This window comes from Artibeus jamaicensis, unplaced genomic scaffold, assembly GCF_021234435.1.
Source record: "Artibeus jamaicensis isolate MK-2021 breed Jamaican fruit bat unplaced genomic scaffold, CSHL_Jam_final contig_797, whole genome shotgun sequence".
NCBI lineage: Eukaryota > Metazoa > Chordata > Mammalia > Chiroptera > Phyllostomidae > Artibeus > Artibeus jamaicensis.
Window position 1 is genome coordinate 16823610 of NW_026521977.1, and position 15779 is coordinate 16839388.

Sequence of the window (15779 nt, forward strand, 5' to 3'; positions counted from 1 at the left end):
GATATGGCTAACACTGGAAAATGCGCCAAAGTGGAAAACATACCCCGCTGGGGTGTAGACTTCCTGGGGAATATAGTATGTGTGCATGTGTTTGTGATTGCTTGTGTCTGAGTGGCTTAGAGCTATAATAATTTAGGGATAATCACAAGGAGATATCCGCCATGATTAAACCAGGACATTCCATGACTTATTTTCATTCATATGAACAGCAACACTATTGGGTATTATTGTTATTAATCAAGTTTAAATAAGAGAAGGGACTACATTTGAATGGTTGGATTGGGTTTTGAACCCAAGCAGCATGGCCCCAGAGCCCTCTCAGCTACCTTGTTTCTAAAACACATGCCCGTGTCGGAGCACGCCGCAGCAGGAGGTGCGTCCTCTCTGCCACCACATAGGGGGCCACTTGTGGAAGTGAAAAGGCTGTGGCTGCACTGCCACATCTCAGCCTCCAGTCAGCAGTGGCTGTGAATTGTTCCCACGCCCAACTCTGAGCCAGGCGTCCAGCCTTGGGACTAGTGGGGAAGGTGATGCCATAAAAGACTTCTGAGGACGAGGAATCTGCATTAAAGCAATGAGTTTCTTCGGAAGACTTGACTTCACTAAGTCAAGTGAAGGAGATTTGGCTTGTAGAGTAATATTGGAATAGTAGTACCAAGGGGCCTGAATTTCAATGCATGGCCGACCAAGTCTGGAGGACTCAGGTCTATGAAATTACTCAGCTCATCTCTGCTCTTCGCTTCTGTCCTGGTGTGAGTATCGTGGCTCCAGTCCTGAGCCTTCCATGTGCGAAATGACGCCACTCTTCTCAACTAATGTCACTTCTTCTAAGTCTCTGTTAATTTAACATCAAAACTCTCCAAACATATTTAACAATATTTCCCCAATTCTCCAAATGTTCTTGTAGTGCTAGTCTTGCTGATAGCACATTGCCCCCAAAAACTCCTTGTGCTTTCTCACTTGACTGTGTATTTGGCCAAATATATTTCATTCCACTTTAAAGTCCATTTGTACATCCTTTCATGAAGCTCCTCCTTGCAAGTCATTTCCCTTCTAGATCACCCATCGTCTGTGTGAGACAGTTTTTGCACATGATTATATTTGTTCTTTATTATATGCTGCTTTGTCTTTTCTCTAGATGTTCGGTACAGACTTCCTAAAGGTACAACACACGCACCTGGTAGGTATGGAGAAGATTTGAGGTGGTTCCACGGAGGTAGCAATGAATAGCATCATATCACATTGTGAGAAATGAATTCCCTCTTTGTGAAGGCATTTGTTTTACACTAGTCTATATTTAACCCTGTAGGACACAAAAACCTCCCTATATTTATTTATTTATTTTCACCAACTGTGCTGTTTATTATTTTACTTAACAAAAGCTTCACAAGGGTTATATTTACCAAAGCCTTGCACAAGAATTTACTAAATAAAGACAGGGTGTCCAAAGGGACCTGCTCTATCGCTAAGGAAAAAGAATGGTATGCAGAGGCATGCTGAAGAGAGAATACACTAGAGAAACATACCTGAAACAGTTCATCTTTATAATAAACAAGCACAGAAGGGAGAAAAAAGGGGACACGTTTTTAGCTAACAGAGTTTACAATTTTATTTTCACATTTCACCATACAAATGAACATTTTTTGGTCTCACTACTCCCTTCCAAAAGTGTTTTCTCTTTGATAGGAAGAGGGAGTGAGTCTTCCTTGTCACGCTGTTAGAAAACACCCAGAGTCACAGCGCCACACACTCCTGGAGAAGTAGAGCAAGGAATATAAAACTGACAGAAAGAGGCTCCCCTCTCTCCTTATCTGTCTGATTGAGTCACTCCTGGCCGAGTGGGCACCTCCACGGGCCGGGCGGGAGGTCTCATCACTGGGTTCCCAAGCATCCATGGCATGTGCCCTCGTGTAGGTGGCTTCATTCCAGGAGCAGGTCCCACTGGCAACATCCCAGGAGGAGGACCCATCATTGGCATCGTGGGAGGGGGCTTCGTATGGGGCGCTGGCATCATACCAGGGGGAGGTGGAATCATCGCCACCGCAGGAGGAGAGGCGGAGAACGGAGCAGGAGGTAGCTGTCCTTGCTGAAGTGCTGCGCTCGTTTCCACAATCAGGCTCTGAGCCTGCTCCTCCATCCATTTCTGAGAGTAACCTTTCACGTTCTCTCTGCATGTCCTCCCACCGCAGCGTGTCCTCCTCGCAGATGGAGAGTCCTGGGTGGGGTCCGAATCGCAGAAGTCACAGTAAAACCCGGGCAAGTTGTTCCACGGGCCACTCAGCCACAGAGACCTCCCTACATTTAAGTGAAAGTGTCTCAGTATTGAGATGGAATGTAGTAAAATATTTTGATTCCACTGTATTTATTTTTATAAATAGAAGGCAAGTAATAGAGATAAACCATTCGCCATGGTAATATAATTTTTAATAGATAGATTCAAATAAAAATGTGAGTAAATGTCAAAAATTAAATAAATACAAGTAGAGTCTGTGTGTAGGTGTATGAATAATCATAAAGGGATACGCAAGTGCCAGAGGTTTGGAAAATTCTGGTTTCCTGAGCTACCAATGCTATGTCACCATGAAGCATAGGTTGGCCAAAAAGTCCGTTACATTTCTTCCATTACTATGGCTCTAGTAGTTAAGTGCTTAGTTGTTGTTAACTTCATACCAAACAATTTTGTTAGATTGCGCTATAACAGCTGTAATATCAGCCTGCATTTTTTTTTTTCAGAGAGAAGTTGAGAATCTTGCCTTAGGTCACACAGCTGGAGGAGACAGAGATTAGACTGAAACCCACCGTCAACTGATGTGGAATCTGTATGCTGTGCACCAGGCAATGCTGACCCTGAAGGGGCAGCAAGGAGTGAGGATGAAGCCAGACTCACACCCGTGCACAAGCATCCATCCCTCCCTGCCATTCATTCACCTCTGAGGCTCCAGAGGTTGTAGGAAACTAGGAGAAGAGCCAAGAGAAGCCACGGAAGGAGGGGTGCGGAGCTGATTAGGAGAAAAGGCCCCTTTCCGAGGAGTCCGGGAAATTTCCTTCCCTGATGAGTCTGTCTCTAATCCCTCTCTCTGGGCAGTAACCGAAGTAGACTGACTCCAGATTACACATTTGCAGGCCTTGAATTTCTGTGGCTGAGAGTATGAGTCTTTTGTGGCAGGGAGTTCTTCAGAAACCCTCTGCTTTCAGTGATGGGGAAAATGAGGAAAATGTGTATGGAGACAAAATGTTTTAGAATAGGTCAAAAAACCATGAGTGAGTTTGTTGCTGACATCCCCATATTACTGTGGAACTGTTTGTCCATCTCATCTCTTGTCATGAAACTGGAGGGTTTGTTTAAGCAGTTACTTCTCCACTAATTACAATCTTGGGGCGAGTAAGGGACTGTAGACTTCCTATGGCTATTGATAATAATAACTCACTCACTCCACCTGCAAACATAGGGCTTCTCCCCTGAGTGTGTCCTCTGGTGTGCAATGAGAACTGACTTCCAGGTAAAGCCTTGCCCACACTCCCTGCAAACATAGGGCTTCTCCCCAAAGTGTGTCCTCTGGTGTGTGATGAGATAACTTCCGTGTAAAGCCTCATCCACACTCCCTGCATACATAGGTCAGCCTGCATTAAAAAAATATCAAAATAGGCTAATTTTCGTGCAGCCATTTTAATATTGAAGATGGAAGAAGAAACATTTCTTGCTGTATTATGCTTTATTATTTCAGGAAAGGTAAAAATACAACTGAAACACACAAAAAAAGATTTGTGCAATGCACGGAGAAGGTGCTGTGACTGATCAAACATGTCCAAAGTGGTTTGTGAAGTTTCTTGGTACTATTGACATTTTGGCCAAATAATTCTTTGCCTTGGGGCTGTCTTATGCATGGGAAGATGTTTAGCAGCACCCCTGGCCTCTACCCACTAGAAGCCAATAGCAGGAGAGAGCCAACATATTCACAATATCCAAATCAATAAAGTTATTCGTGAAAATGAAAAAATGTCTTTTGTGGAAAAAAATGTAACAAACTTTTTGCCCAGCCCAACAATTCACCAAGTTAATGATATTCTTAAGAAGAAATAGTGGATGATGGAGAAAACTTTGATGTGGATATTGGGGAGTCTTGCTTCTAGCTTTGGCCTGAAGGCTTAGGAGGACACATTTAGCAGCCGTGTCACCTGGATTTGAGTCCCGGTCTTACTATATGTTAGCTGTAGTAGCTTAGATGATTACGTAGACTTTAAGGCAGCAACGTTTACCAGAACTTTCTGTAATGATGTCTTACGTTCCATAGTTTGAGGTGAACAATGCCGTAACCACTACTGAGCTCTTGAAATTTGGTCCCTGCAACTGAGGAACTGACCATTAAATTTTATTTAAATTAATTTACATAACAACATGTGTCTAGTGGCTGCTAATTGGACCGTGGCAACCCCAAATCTCAGTTTTCTCATCTATAAAGATTAGGATAATATTTGACGCAGGGGATAGTTTGAGAATTAGTAATACATGTATGTAAAGCACTTAGGACTTGGCACAAAAATTATAATTAATAATATTAGCACTATATTTAACTAGCTTTATAGGTAATGTATTTCACATCCCTGAAATTCAATTGTTGCTTTTGCATTTTAATATTATGGTGTCTAAGACCACCCAAGCACCGAGGTACTCAGTTCAGGTGTGCCACAAGGCCGAGCATAGAATGCATAGTAAAGGCTCAGTAAGTAGGAGTAAAGGGGAATGTAGTTAGGGGTGGATTTTTTAAATCTTATTTAAGAGTGCCAAATTTCTTAGATGTGCAAAGTTTAGATGTCTGAGACAATAAGAGAAAATGCAGGGTAACCAAAATAAACTTTGAGTAAATTAAAAATGTTACTTTATGTCAAAAGCATTCTAAGTTGGATCTCGAAGCCAGTGTGAAGGTTTGTTGAATTGCATCTGTCATGTGTTAAAGTGCCTGAAGTTTTGGTCTTTCTGTATCCAGTGAGCTCCCTGCTATTGAAGTTAAGAACAATCTGACAGTAACCAGATGGGAGGTAGGAGATGATAATGGGGGGAAAGGGGGAAGGGTTTTCAGGAACAACTAACTATAAAGGACACATGGATAAAACCAAGGGAGGGGTGGAATCATGGGAGGGAGGTGGGGATGGCTAGGGTGGGGGGAAAATGCAGACAACTGTACTTGAACAACAATAAAATATTTAAAAAAACAATTGGAGAGTTGCCATTTATTAAGAGCCTAAGGGGTGCCTAGCACCTGCCTCAATTGCTTATTTCACAGCCATCTTACAATGGAGGTGCCACTGTCTCTATTCTAGAAGCCAGAAAACTGAGCCTTGGGCAGAGGGAATGAGTTGCTCAAGGCCACACACCTAAAGCTGGCCTTCCTTGGTTATAAGTTTGCTGTCTTTCCACCACAGCCCGTTACACCTCTGCAGGCCCATCTAACGAAGATACAATAGCTGTTCCATCGTTGGATTCAATTAGCATATTTGTTTGAATTCATCTGAATCCATATAGTTCTTTTTTTATAAATCCACACCCAAAGACATTTTTTTCATTGCTTCCAGAGAGAGAGGAAGGGAGAGAGAAACATCAATGTGAGAGAGAAGCAATGATGGAGAGAAGCATTGATTGGTTACCTCTTGTACAGGCCCAGACTGGGGATCATATGCTCTGGGACTGGGAATAGCATCTGCAGTCTAGGTATTGATATGTGCCCTGATGGGGGATAGAACCCACAACCTTTCTGGTTATGGGACAACACTCCAGCCAACTGAGCCACACCAGCCAGGGCTTAATCCATACCATGCTCTAGCATTCTTTTTCAAGACTACTGCCAAGGATTATGATTTCACATGTGTATGTTTTGGAGGATTCTGCTGTGAAGGCTAGAGAAGAAATTACTAAGATATAGCTATAGCATTTATAGTTAACATTTGTTGGCAATTAGAATCAGGATCTAAGTGTTTTACTTGGAATATTACATTTAATCCTCTTAACCAATCCTATACATGCTATTCTTACACCCATTTTATTGACAAGTAAACTGGAGCACAAAGGGCAAACAACTTACTTAGGTGACTCAAGTATAAGTAGAATTTGGATCCAGGAGTGGGACGTGAGCAACCAGGGTGTCTGCTACCATACTATGCTCAGTTTTCAGGCGTGAAGCCTAAGAACTGGCGGCCAGAAGGATTTCTCCAGAAGCCTCCTTATCGTGACCTGAATGTTCGTTGCCTCCTTCATGCTATTTTTCTACTTCGCGTTCCTCCCCCATGCATGTCTAAATTCCAATTTCTTTTCTCCTCTGCTTGTTTTCACTATTGGGATGCTTACATAACATTAGGAAGTATGTGGGTTTTATGCCAAAAAACAAAACAAAAAATCTTTATTGACTGAATAGTGAACTTTTGAAGCACTTGGAAAAGAAAACTGTTATGTGAATTCAATAAGCATAGAATCCCATTTCTCAGTTTCTCCTTCATTTTTGCCAGTACAATTTTGATGTGGCAATAGAAAACGCATTTATGTTGTACTAAAGCTCCAATATTGTATTTTCTGTTAAGAGAGTATGGTTTTAAAAAAAATCCACGTAACTTTCTGTTTCTAGAAGAACTGTAGTTCTCAGAACTGCAATATTAGAGATATTAATGAGAAATATCCAAGGGGAACACTAATCATTTGAGAAAAAATACATTTTCTGTGTCAAGGAAAAAATATTCCCGTGTTGTAAGTGGGCCAAATTATGAGAATTATTCACAGACTTTTTTTAATGGCACTTAGTAGAGCAGTCAGGATAATCTATGCTCTGTTGCATCATGCAGTGCGTTCAGGATTTGGCATTTAAGTATGATACATGTTAAATTGAAAATAGCCACTTGTTACAGAGAAAGAGTAAGGGAATTCTATGAGTTATTTTTCACCTGTCAGAGGTTATCGGAAGCTGCAATTCAAGAAAAAATGAAACGGGAAGATGTAGGTTGCCCAGCAGACTAGTGCTACTTAGCGAACTCCCACCCTCCCCAGTGGGGTTGGAATCTGACTGGCAAGGAAGAGCCACACTTTGATACTGATAATCATGGGAACCCATGGCAAAGGTGTTCAGATAACGTGCAGAATTTACAAAATGTTAGGGTTTGTACGGGATAGGCAACGTCTGCCAGCTAACCTGAGTCAATCCGGTTTTCCTCCCGTTGCTGCCTGACTAGAGATAAAACAAAATAGAATACATTGGATGCTACGCACTGAACTTTACCACTTGTAAATTTACATGAGAATTAGTACTTATTCTAGCAACAAATTTGGGTACGTGTTCTAAGATTCTATAAACTGTAAGTCTTCCTGTCTGCGTAAGCTATGAGATTTCATCAGGAAGGAAACAATATATATGAGATAATATGAATCGTATTTTTATCTGATGTTGACATTATGAGAAATATGTTGATTTTCATAGGGAGAACCATGTGAAATTGTCAATATTTAACTGTTTTTCTCTACAAAATGTCAGTTTTATATGGTAACCTAGGAGAAGAAAAGAAAAAAATACAGGCCCACAGCGAGTCAACCTATTATTTTAAGATGTGAATAAAGCACAAAGCAACAATACGATTTCTGGATTCTAAGAATAACTGGAGTTACCCTGGAATTCATTCCAGTTAACAGAAGCTATGAGGATTTGAACATTTTTACACCATGATTGTATTCTTTCCAAACAACATAGATAATTTATTAATTTCAAAACTTTTTATTTCTTAACTCTTGAAATAGTTTGAAATCATTCATTCCTATATTTTCTTTTTTTATTGTTGTTCAGTTACAGTTGTCCCGTCTTTTTCCCCATTGTTCCCCCAAATCCCATCCCCCGCACTCCCATAGTCAGTGCCCCCCACTGTCCATGCCCAGGAGTCCTGTGTTCGTGGGCCTTCATTTGCCCCTTCCCCTGCTTTCCCCCACTTTGAAGTGATGGACTGAGTTTAAAGTGTTCTCTGACATTCTTGAATGTATCAGATTTGTTTGACACAGCAGACACTTTCAGGATTATTGTGGACCCAAACAAACAAATCGTAAATAGATAATGCAAAATATCTATTGATTTGTCTGAGTACTTTTGGGGTCAGCCTGAATAGTAATCAAATGGCAAAGAGAAGCATCAGTAGCTTTTTCTCCTAGGAAACTCCACAGCCACACCAAGGTCCCTTGTTTATATAACAGTGAGGAGGGAAATTAAAATAATAAGAATAAAGGAAATACTTAAGACCTCAGCCCTTTGATTTAGATGTATGGGGTTCATTTCATCACTTAAACTGTAGAGAGACCTCTCTGAGTGAAAATTAAGTAACTCATTAAAATTATCACTACGAAAACCCAAATGTCAGCTCGTTCCCCAAAAGAACAATTAGCAAACTAGCAAATTATTTACCCCTATATTTTATTTTCAAATACAATAATAATACCTCAGTAATCATTAGCATCAGAACTTGTCAAATCCTGTCCTTGTCACCTTTGGACAAGAAAATATTTCAGAACTCGTTTCTTGCTTGGGACTCATTGCACTGGCCAGAACTTGTGTAAGTCACCTTGCTGCCCCGCAAGAGAAAATGCTTCATCACTCAGTACTTGTTGGTTCAGGCACTTGTCGTGAATTCTGAAATGAATTCACGATGCGTACTGAGGTACCCCTGTATTTCAATTCTACAGAAGTTTCAAAACAGCGCAATGATTATGCATATAGTCACCTACATTCACCGATTGTTCAACTGTTACCATTTTGTCCTCTGTCCCCCCATTCCTCTTTGCTACAGTTGCTCTCTTAGGACAGAAAGAAGCAAAGATATGTACACTAAGGCGATTTTCAAGGATCTTTGCATGCTCCTCATGTGTGGCTTTCTCTCTCTCCCCAGTTTCAGCAAAGTGTCAAAGATTCATAAGTAGACCCTGTCTTTGGAAAGAACCAAGTCACCTCAGGAACTCCTGATCCAACCCTCTCCACACCACAGGCTTTGAAAGGTCATTACTTCCAGAAAGAGGAACCAGGGATAGTAATTTTATCATTTAATCTGCAGGGCGTGTAGGTGACAGCGATATATTCCCTTGGCACCCTCAACAACAAAATGAAGTTCTGGCAAATCAATTTAAAGGGGGAAGGGATTATATTACCTTCTGCCTATCAAGCCAAGGTCTAACTTTCCCAGCAAAATCCTTTGGGGAATTTATGTGTTCTTCTTGCCTGATCTTGTGCTTCTTCTGGAATAATCTGTTCATCAATCTCCCTGCCTCCAGCTCCTCCCTCCATTCTCTAATTCATCCTGCAAACGACTGCCAGTTCAACCTTCTAGAAACTCTACTTTGATCGTGTCCGTCCCTTGGCCAGAGATTGTTACTGGAGGTTTTTTGGCTAACAGGTTAGATTTCAAACTTCTTAGTCTAAGATTAATATTTGGCTGGTATGACCTGGCATGTCTGTATCAGTTGTTAAAGTATTAAAATTCTTCCAAACTGGTTGGTACAGAGAAATACTCTAGTGACTCTCAGTTACCTGATGATCTAGCCCAGAAGCTGCTCGAGCAGAGGGTAGTGGGGTGTGGTGCTGGCGTGTAGGGTGTGGTTGACAGAGAGCACCATGGGTAAAGGTCACGGAGGTGGTGGCCTGGCAGCTCTGGTCAGTTCCAAATTAAGATAGCATCCTTGTTTTGGGTCCTGCCTTCAGACCACACGCCTAGTCCATTAACAAGAAATAGGTTAAACAATCTGTCCATGTCTCACCGTTAGCACCGCCACAGTCTGTCTAGTCCAGCCCTCCATCAGCTCAGCCTTCATATCAGTACATCATCCTCCTGTGACCAGCCAGAGTGATCTTAATGCTTAAGTCAAACATACCAGGCCCTGCTTAAAACTCCCAGTGTCTTCCCGGCACATGGTGGATGAGTTGCCAACTCTTGGGGATCGTGGTCTACAAGGCCAGAGGGGTCCTGCCTCCTCTCTGAGCTCGCTTCTCTCACTTCCCTGGCTCTACTCACCCTGGCCTGACTTCCATCCCTCCAATCTACCAAACTTGCAACCATCTCAGAATCACTAGCACTTGTTCTTTGCACCTGGAATACACTACATAAATTTTGCTTCCTGACTGCCTTCTTCTCCTAAGTCATGTCTGTATTCAAAGCCGCTTCCTTAGAGAGGTCTTCCTGGATGACATTTGAACACTCTTATCTCCCCTACACTAGTCAATCTCTACTTCATTACAGAGCACTTGAAAGCATCTTTCTCTCTTTCTCGCTCTCTTATAAGTTTATTTTCTATCTCCCTCTACTGGGCTCTAAGTTTCTACAAGGCAGGGTCCTACCCCATCATTGCTGTATTCCAGCACACAGAACAGTGCCTGGCCTAACGCAGGCTTGCTGACTGCTTGTCTGAATGACAAAAACATAGTGTCTGGCACATGGCAAGCACTCAATACCTGTCAGCTGTTCTATCATCACAGTATTCCACTTAGTTCTTTGTTTGTTGGCCTCCTATGCTTCATTGGCCTCATCTCTCTTACTTTTATACAGCAGCACCAGTGATGTGCTTGGCACTAAAAAACTGATTTTTTTAATCTATTTTTATTACAATAAATAATTACCAACCTCTGCTAGAGCTTGGACAGAGACTTCTTGGGGTAGCTGTATCCTTTTCTTTCTTTTTTATTATTTTTTAAAATATTTTATTTATTTATCTTTAGAGAAAAAGGGAAGGAGAGAGGGAGAGAAATATCAATGTATGGTTGCCTCTCATGCATCCCCTGTTGGGAACTGGTCTGCAACTCAGGCGTGTGCCCTGACTAGGAACTGAACAGCAATCCTTTGGTTCATAGGCCTGTGCTCAATCCACTGAGCTACACCAGCCAGGGCCTTTTGTTTCTCTTAATTTAGATTTTGGGAAAAGAAAGACCAAACTTCTTGAAAAAAACTTGGCTATGAATTTTTCAAGTTATACATATTTTCTATCAACAAATGTTATAAATTGGCAACCCAGAGATTCAGTACATCTCTTGGATATGATTTGCTTTGCTCAGAGATGTATTTAAAGTTTTTTCAATATACCTTTAAAAATAAAAAAAGTTCATGTTTAATTTCACAAAAATTATATTTTCAGTTTCTCTTCAAAAATAAAGAAGATCTGGCCACAGTGAACTCAACTTCATGCCAGTTGGCTGGCAATGAGCACCAGTTTCTCACTTCAACCCGGGCATGAGCCCCGCAGTTGTTCGGGTCCTTCTCTATCCCCTTTCATTCATTTGTCACTGCCTGGACCCCTAGGAATAATGTGAGTGTGTGATTCCTATTGTAAAGAAAGTTTTCATGATGGTAACACTTTATTCATTTTTCACTCCTTGCTGGACGGAATCACAATGTCCCCAGCTCATCTGATCCAGGGTCCTGTTTTCATTTGATGAGCTGGGAGTTGAAGGAAATTTGAGGAAGAAAGCTAACATAGATATAATGAGAGTTGGGAGGGGAAAAGTTAGGAAACGGACACACTGTCTGGGACATGTTTAATCTCTATTTCCAAAAAGAATATATAATTACAAATTTTGAAGAGTAGTCAGGATTTTCCCTGGGTGCATTAGAAGAGGTGGGGCCCTGAGGTTTAAGAACCATAAGCTCTATTGTACACCCACCTCTGACTGGAGTGAAGAAGATAGCAAGCTCTGTAAGCCCTTTAGCATCTGTTAAACATCTGTGCTCACTACACTATCAAACGTGAAACCAAAAATTTTACTAGCTGATAATGAGCCGTAATCATTAAGTTAAAAATAACATAATGAATACGGAAGGTTCTATGTTAGGTCACTTAATAATATCCAGGATTAGCAATATCTCAAATAATTCCTAAAATTTTCCAGGACATTATCAGAAGTAAACCAATACTCATTCATCACGACTTCAAGATAGAACTATTCAGACTATGTAGGTTGATTTCAAAGGCTACATGTCACTTGTGGCTTTACTAGATGAAATATGCAAAATGTCACAGGTGTCATTTTAACTGCTACCTGAGATCTCTGACATGAAACCTAAGTTTGGGTCAGTGCCACACTCAAGACACCAGAAAATCATTTCCTGTTGTGTCCGAAGAGAAAAAAACAATGTTTCAGATTATAAGAGGGACACAATTATGTCCTTGGCTAAAACCAAAACAAAATAAACAAAACAAAACAAGCACATTCCAATCAGAGAATAGCAAGAAAAATAATAAAGCATGGGGGTTAAGTAAAATGTGAACAAGTATTCAAAAGTGTGTTGGCCACTACCTTGTGCACTGCCAGGTTCCTAGCAAACCCAACAATGTTAACACTTCCTAACAAATACTCGTGTTTCAGAAATTTGCTTCTAGGGCAAGTATACGTAATCAGAAGTAACTTTCCTGATTTAAGCAAGTTATAAATGATGTTTGAGTTCTCCATTTAAGCCAAAGAAAACCATTCAATAGTTATCAACTTAACACAAACATACTATACAATATAATCACCACTGATAACATTCTTTCTGAGAAAATGCATTCTATTTTCTTCCTTAAAAGTCTAGAAACACATTTCCCTTAATAGAGGAAATGACTTTACCAGTCTCCTAGGATTAGGAAGAGACGCAGAATAGGTCCCAAACTAGGGGACCAGAGGGGAGTAGAGACAGGAAATTGCGGAGGACAGGACTCTGGTAGGGCAGTAAAAGTTCCAAACATGGGGTTTCCAGAAAAGCTCTTTAGAGGGGACTCATTTAGTGGACAGGAACACTCTATTTGCTCTTGTTTTTCATGCACAGAGTGCAGATGTGATGGATGGAGCTGCAGTGACCATCTTGTGGTCATGAACTGGCTTTAAGCATAGAAGAAGAAAGACAGAGTAAGCCTGGTAAATTTGTGAAAGTAGTAGCTGTTTTACTAGCCTGAGTCTGCCTGCTTTAAATTTTACATGAGATGAAAATAAATATGGGTCTTATTCAAGTTACTCATATTTTAGGACTTTGTTCCTAGAGACTAAAATACTATGTGTAAGTGATACAAGGGACAAAAAAAACAACAACAACCGTATTGGGACTCTTCTCTTTGCCAATCATGGTTCTGAGGATAATAAATGAAAGACGTTATTCTTACTTTCAAAGTGCTTAGTCTATAGCAAGCGAAGAATGACTATAATAATGTGTGATAAGTGCTAGTGTATTAGGAGAGCACCTAGGACGGACTTGCAGTCTCCCTTGGGGCATCCTTTTAGTTCAATAAAAAAAAAAATTTGTGTTATTTGGTGATGCTGCTGATTTAGCAAAACATTTTAGTATTAGCCAGCTGTATCATACTGGAAGGATTAAATTCTTACATTTCATAGACCCTTCCCCAGTTTTCTCCATCCCTGTAAAGGGCATCCCTCCTTGAATTAAGACTTTTGTTTTGTCTTTGGTGATGTGTTTAGCTGTGAAGTATTTTCATTTACCCTCTTAAAGCATAGTTGAGCTTTTTGAATTTGTGGATTGACATCTTTCATCAGATTTGAAAAATTTCTGGTTATTTTCTCCTTAAATGTTGCTTCTGTTTATTATCTCTTCCCATTCCCCTGCCAGTGACTAAGAATATAGGAAACCTCTCCCCGTCCACTCTATGTCACTTACGCTCTCTTCTGCTATTTCTGCCCTTTCGTCTTTTTTGGCTTTATTACAGTTATTTTCTTCCAGTTCAGTAATTATCCCTTCAGCTACGTCAACTGTTCATTGAATTCTTCATTTTGATGTTGTAGTTTTGCATTATTGAAATTCTATTTTGTTTCTTCTTAAGTCTGTTTTGTCACTTTGTAAGTTTTTGACTCCCTATTTGAAATTATTGAGATGGAATTTCATAGTTGATTAATAGTTTGTGATTGAAAACGCCAGGGTTGAGAGTGTTGGTTAGGCTACTTCTGTTGGTTTTTACATCTGCTGGTTGTGTATTCTCATGTATCTAATCTGACCTGATTTTATGCTGGGCTTGAAACAGTATTTGTTAAAAAAAAAAAAAGAGGGTGAAGGACATTTCTTTCTCTAGTGAGGACATTCTTTTGACTTGGGCACCTGTACATTAGCAATTAAAGATCATTCTAATCCAATTTCCATGCCTGAAAGTTTTCTGGGTCTCCCAGATGACTGGTAGCTCGTGCCATCTGTGCAAGGGCCGATTTGTTTCCAAGTCACTGAACTCTAATAATGCAGCCCCTCAGGGTCCCAGGCTGGGGCGGAGACGGCTCAGCAAAGCTCCCACTCTTGCCAAACTTTAGACTCTGAGTGTTATTCCCCAAGCTTTTTGAGGATGTTAAAAAAAACAAAAACAAAAACTCAGTTTCTAGACCTCCTCTCTTGGATGGGAAAATACAGGGCAAAAATAACCTCAAGTATTGGGCCCACAGCTCTGTATTTCCATCTTCTTTTGATCTTAGCTCATTAATTTTGCCCATTATTTGTTATCTCATTGGATATCTCTAGAGGTTAAAACAAAACCTGTAGCTCATCTGTATTACTAGTCTTCAGTAATGGTGTGAATGATCTAAGCTGCTATTACCAATAGTAAAAGGCTAGTTCTATCACTTTCTCTCTAAATTATATCTGGAATCTAACCAATTATCTCCACTTCACTATCAACATCCTAAGCATCACTATTTTTTACCTAGATCACTAAAATAGTCACGAATTTTCCTGAGTCCTTGGTTGCCTCCTTGAATCTAAGGTTTCTCAACTCAGCACTATGGACATTTTGGGCAGAACAATACGTTGTTGTGGATTGGGGCAGGGGAGGGAGGTGCTGTCCTGTGCATTAAATAGAGCATTTAGCAGCATTCCTGGACTCATCCCACTGATGCTAACAGCAACCCCCAACCCCTCCTCCCAATTACATAAACTAACGTGTCTGTGGACATGGCCAGATGCCACTCAAGGACAAAGTCACCCTCCATTGGGAACCACTGCTGTATTCCATCCATTACACAGAGACAAAACTAAACTTAAAATATATATCAGTTGTTTGCCCTTCATCATTAACCCTTTTGAATAGCTCTAAAAGTTATTCAAACTTCTTGTGAAGGCTTTCAAGGCCTTACATGCAAGGGTTTCTGCTTACGTTCCTCACTACATTGCTGTCAATTTTCTATTTCAGACTTTGTCATTTAGTCACATTGATCTTTTCCTCCTCAAAAATTTTATACCTATAAGTCCTTTGCATACAATATTTCCTTTTCTTGGAATGCTTTTGCTCTTGCTTCTCATCCTATACAACTCAGCTTAATTGCCATTTTCTAAAATAGACATTCTGTTGAATGAATGAATGAATGGATGAATGATTGAATAAATGAATGAAGCAATTTTAATTCTTGGTTGGATGCTATCTTGGGTGAAACACCTTACTCAGGATGCTTCTAACAGGACAAGACAAGCCAAAACAAACAAAATATAAAACCTAAAACCTAGCAACTCCTCTTACCCCCTCTACTGAGGTAACTTATGATATTCTCCTGATTTTCAGAGTCTCAGGAAAAAGAAGTCTGGAAAACAAAACTGGACAGTTCTCAGGACTTTCTCATTTCCAGCATCCCCCACCCCCACCAATAATATTCCTCAGATTGTTTTATCATTCTATACTTTATGACCAAACTAATGGTTTTTGAGGGGATGAAAAACAAAGTTCCTTACTTTTTATTTTGTGTATTTCCTCTACCCTTTCTTTATGTTCCTGCAAATTGCCATTTTAAAGCAGACACTGAAATGATACAGCTCATGTTTCTCAA

At 40.4% G+C, this 15779-nt stretch overlaps 1 protein-coding gene across 1 annotated transcript in view; it reads right to left on the reverse strand.

Annotated features, from left to right (window-relative positions):
• Positions 1-1807: 1807 nt before the first annotated feature.
• Positions 1808-15779, reverse strand: part of LOC119035333 (U1 small nuclear ribonucleoprotein C-like) — a 53000-nt gene continuing 39028 nt past the window's right edge. The window contains exon 2 of the mRNA XM_037126652.2: positions 1808-2295. Coding sequence (XP_036982547.2) covers positions 1808-2295 — 488 coding nt within the window. The remainder of the gene's footprint in view (positions 2296-15779) is intronic.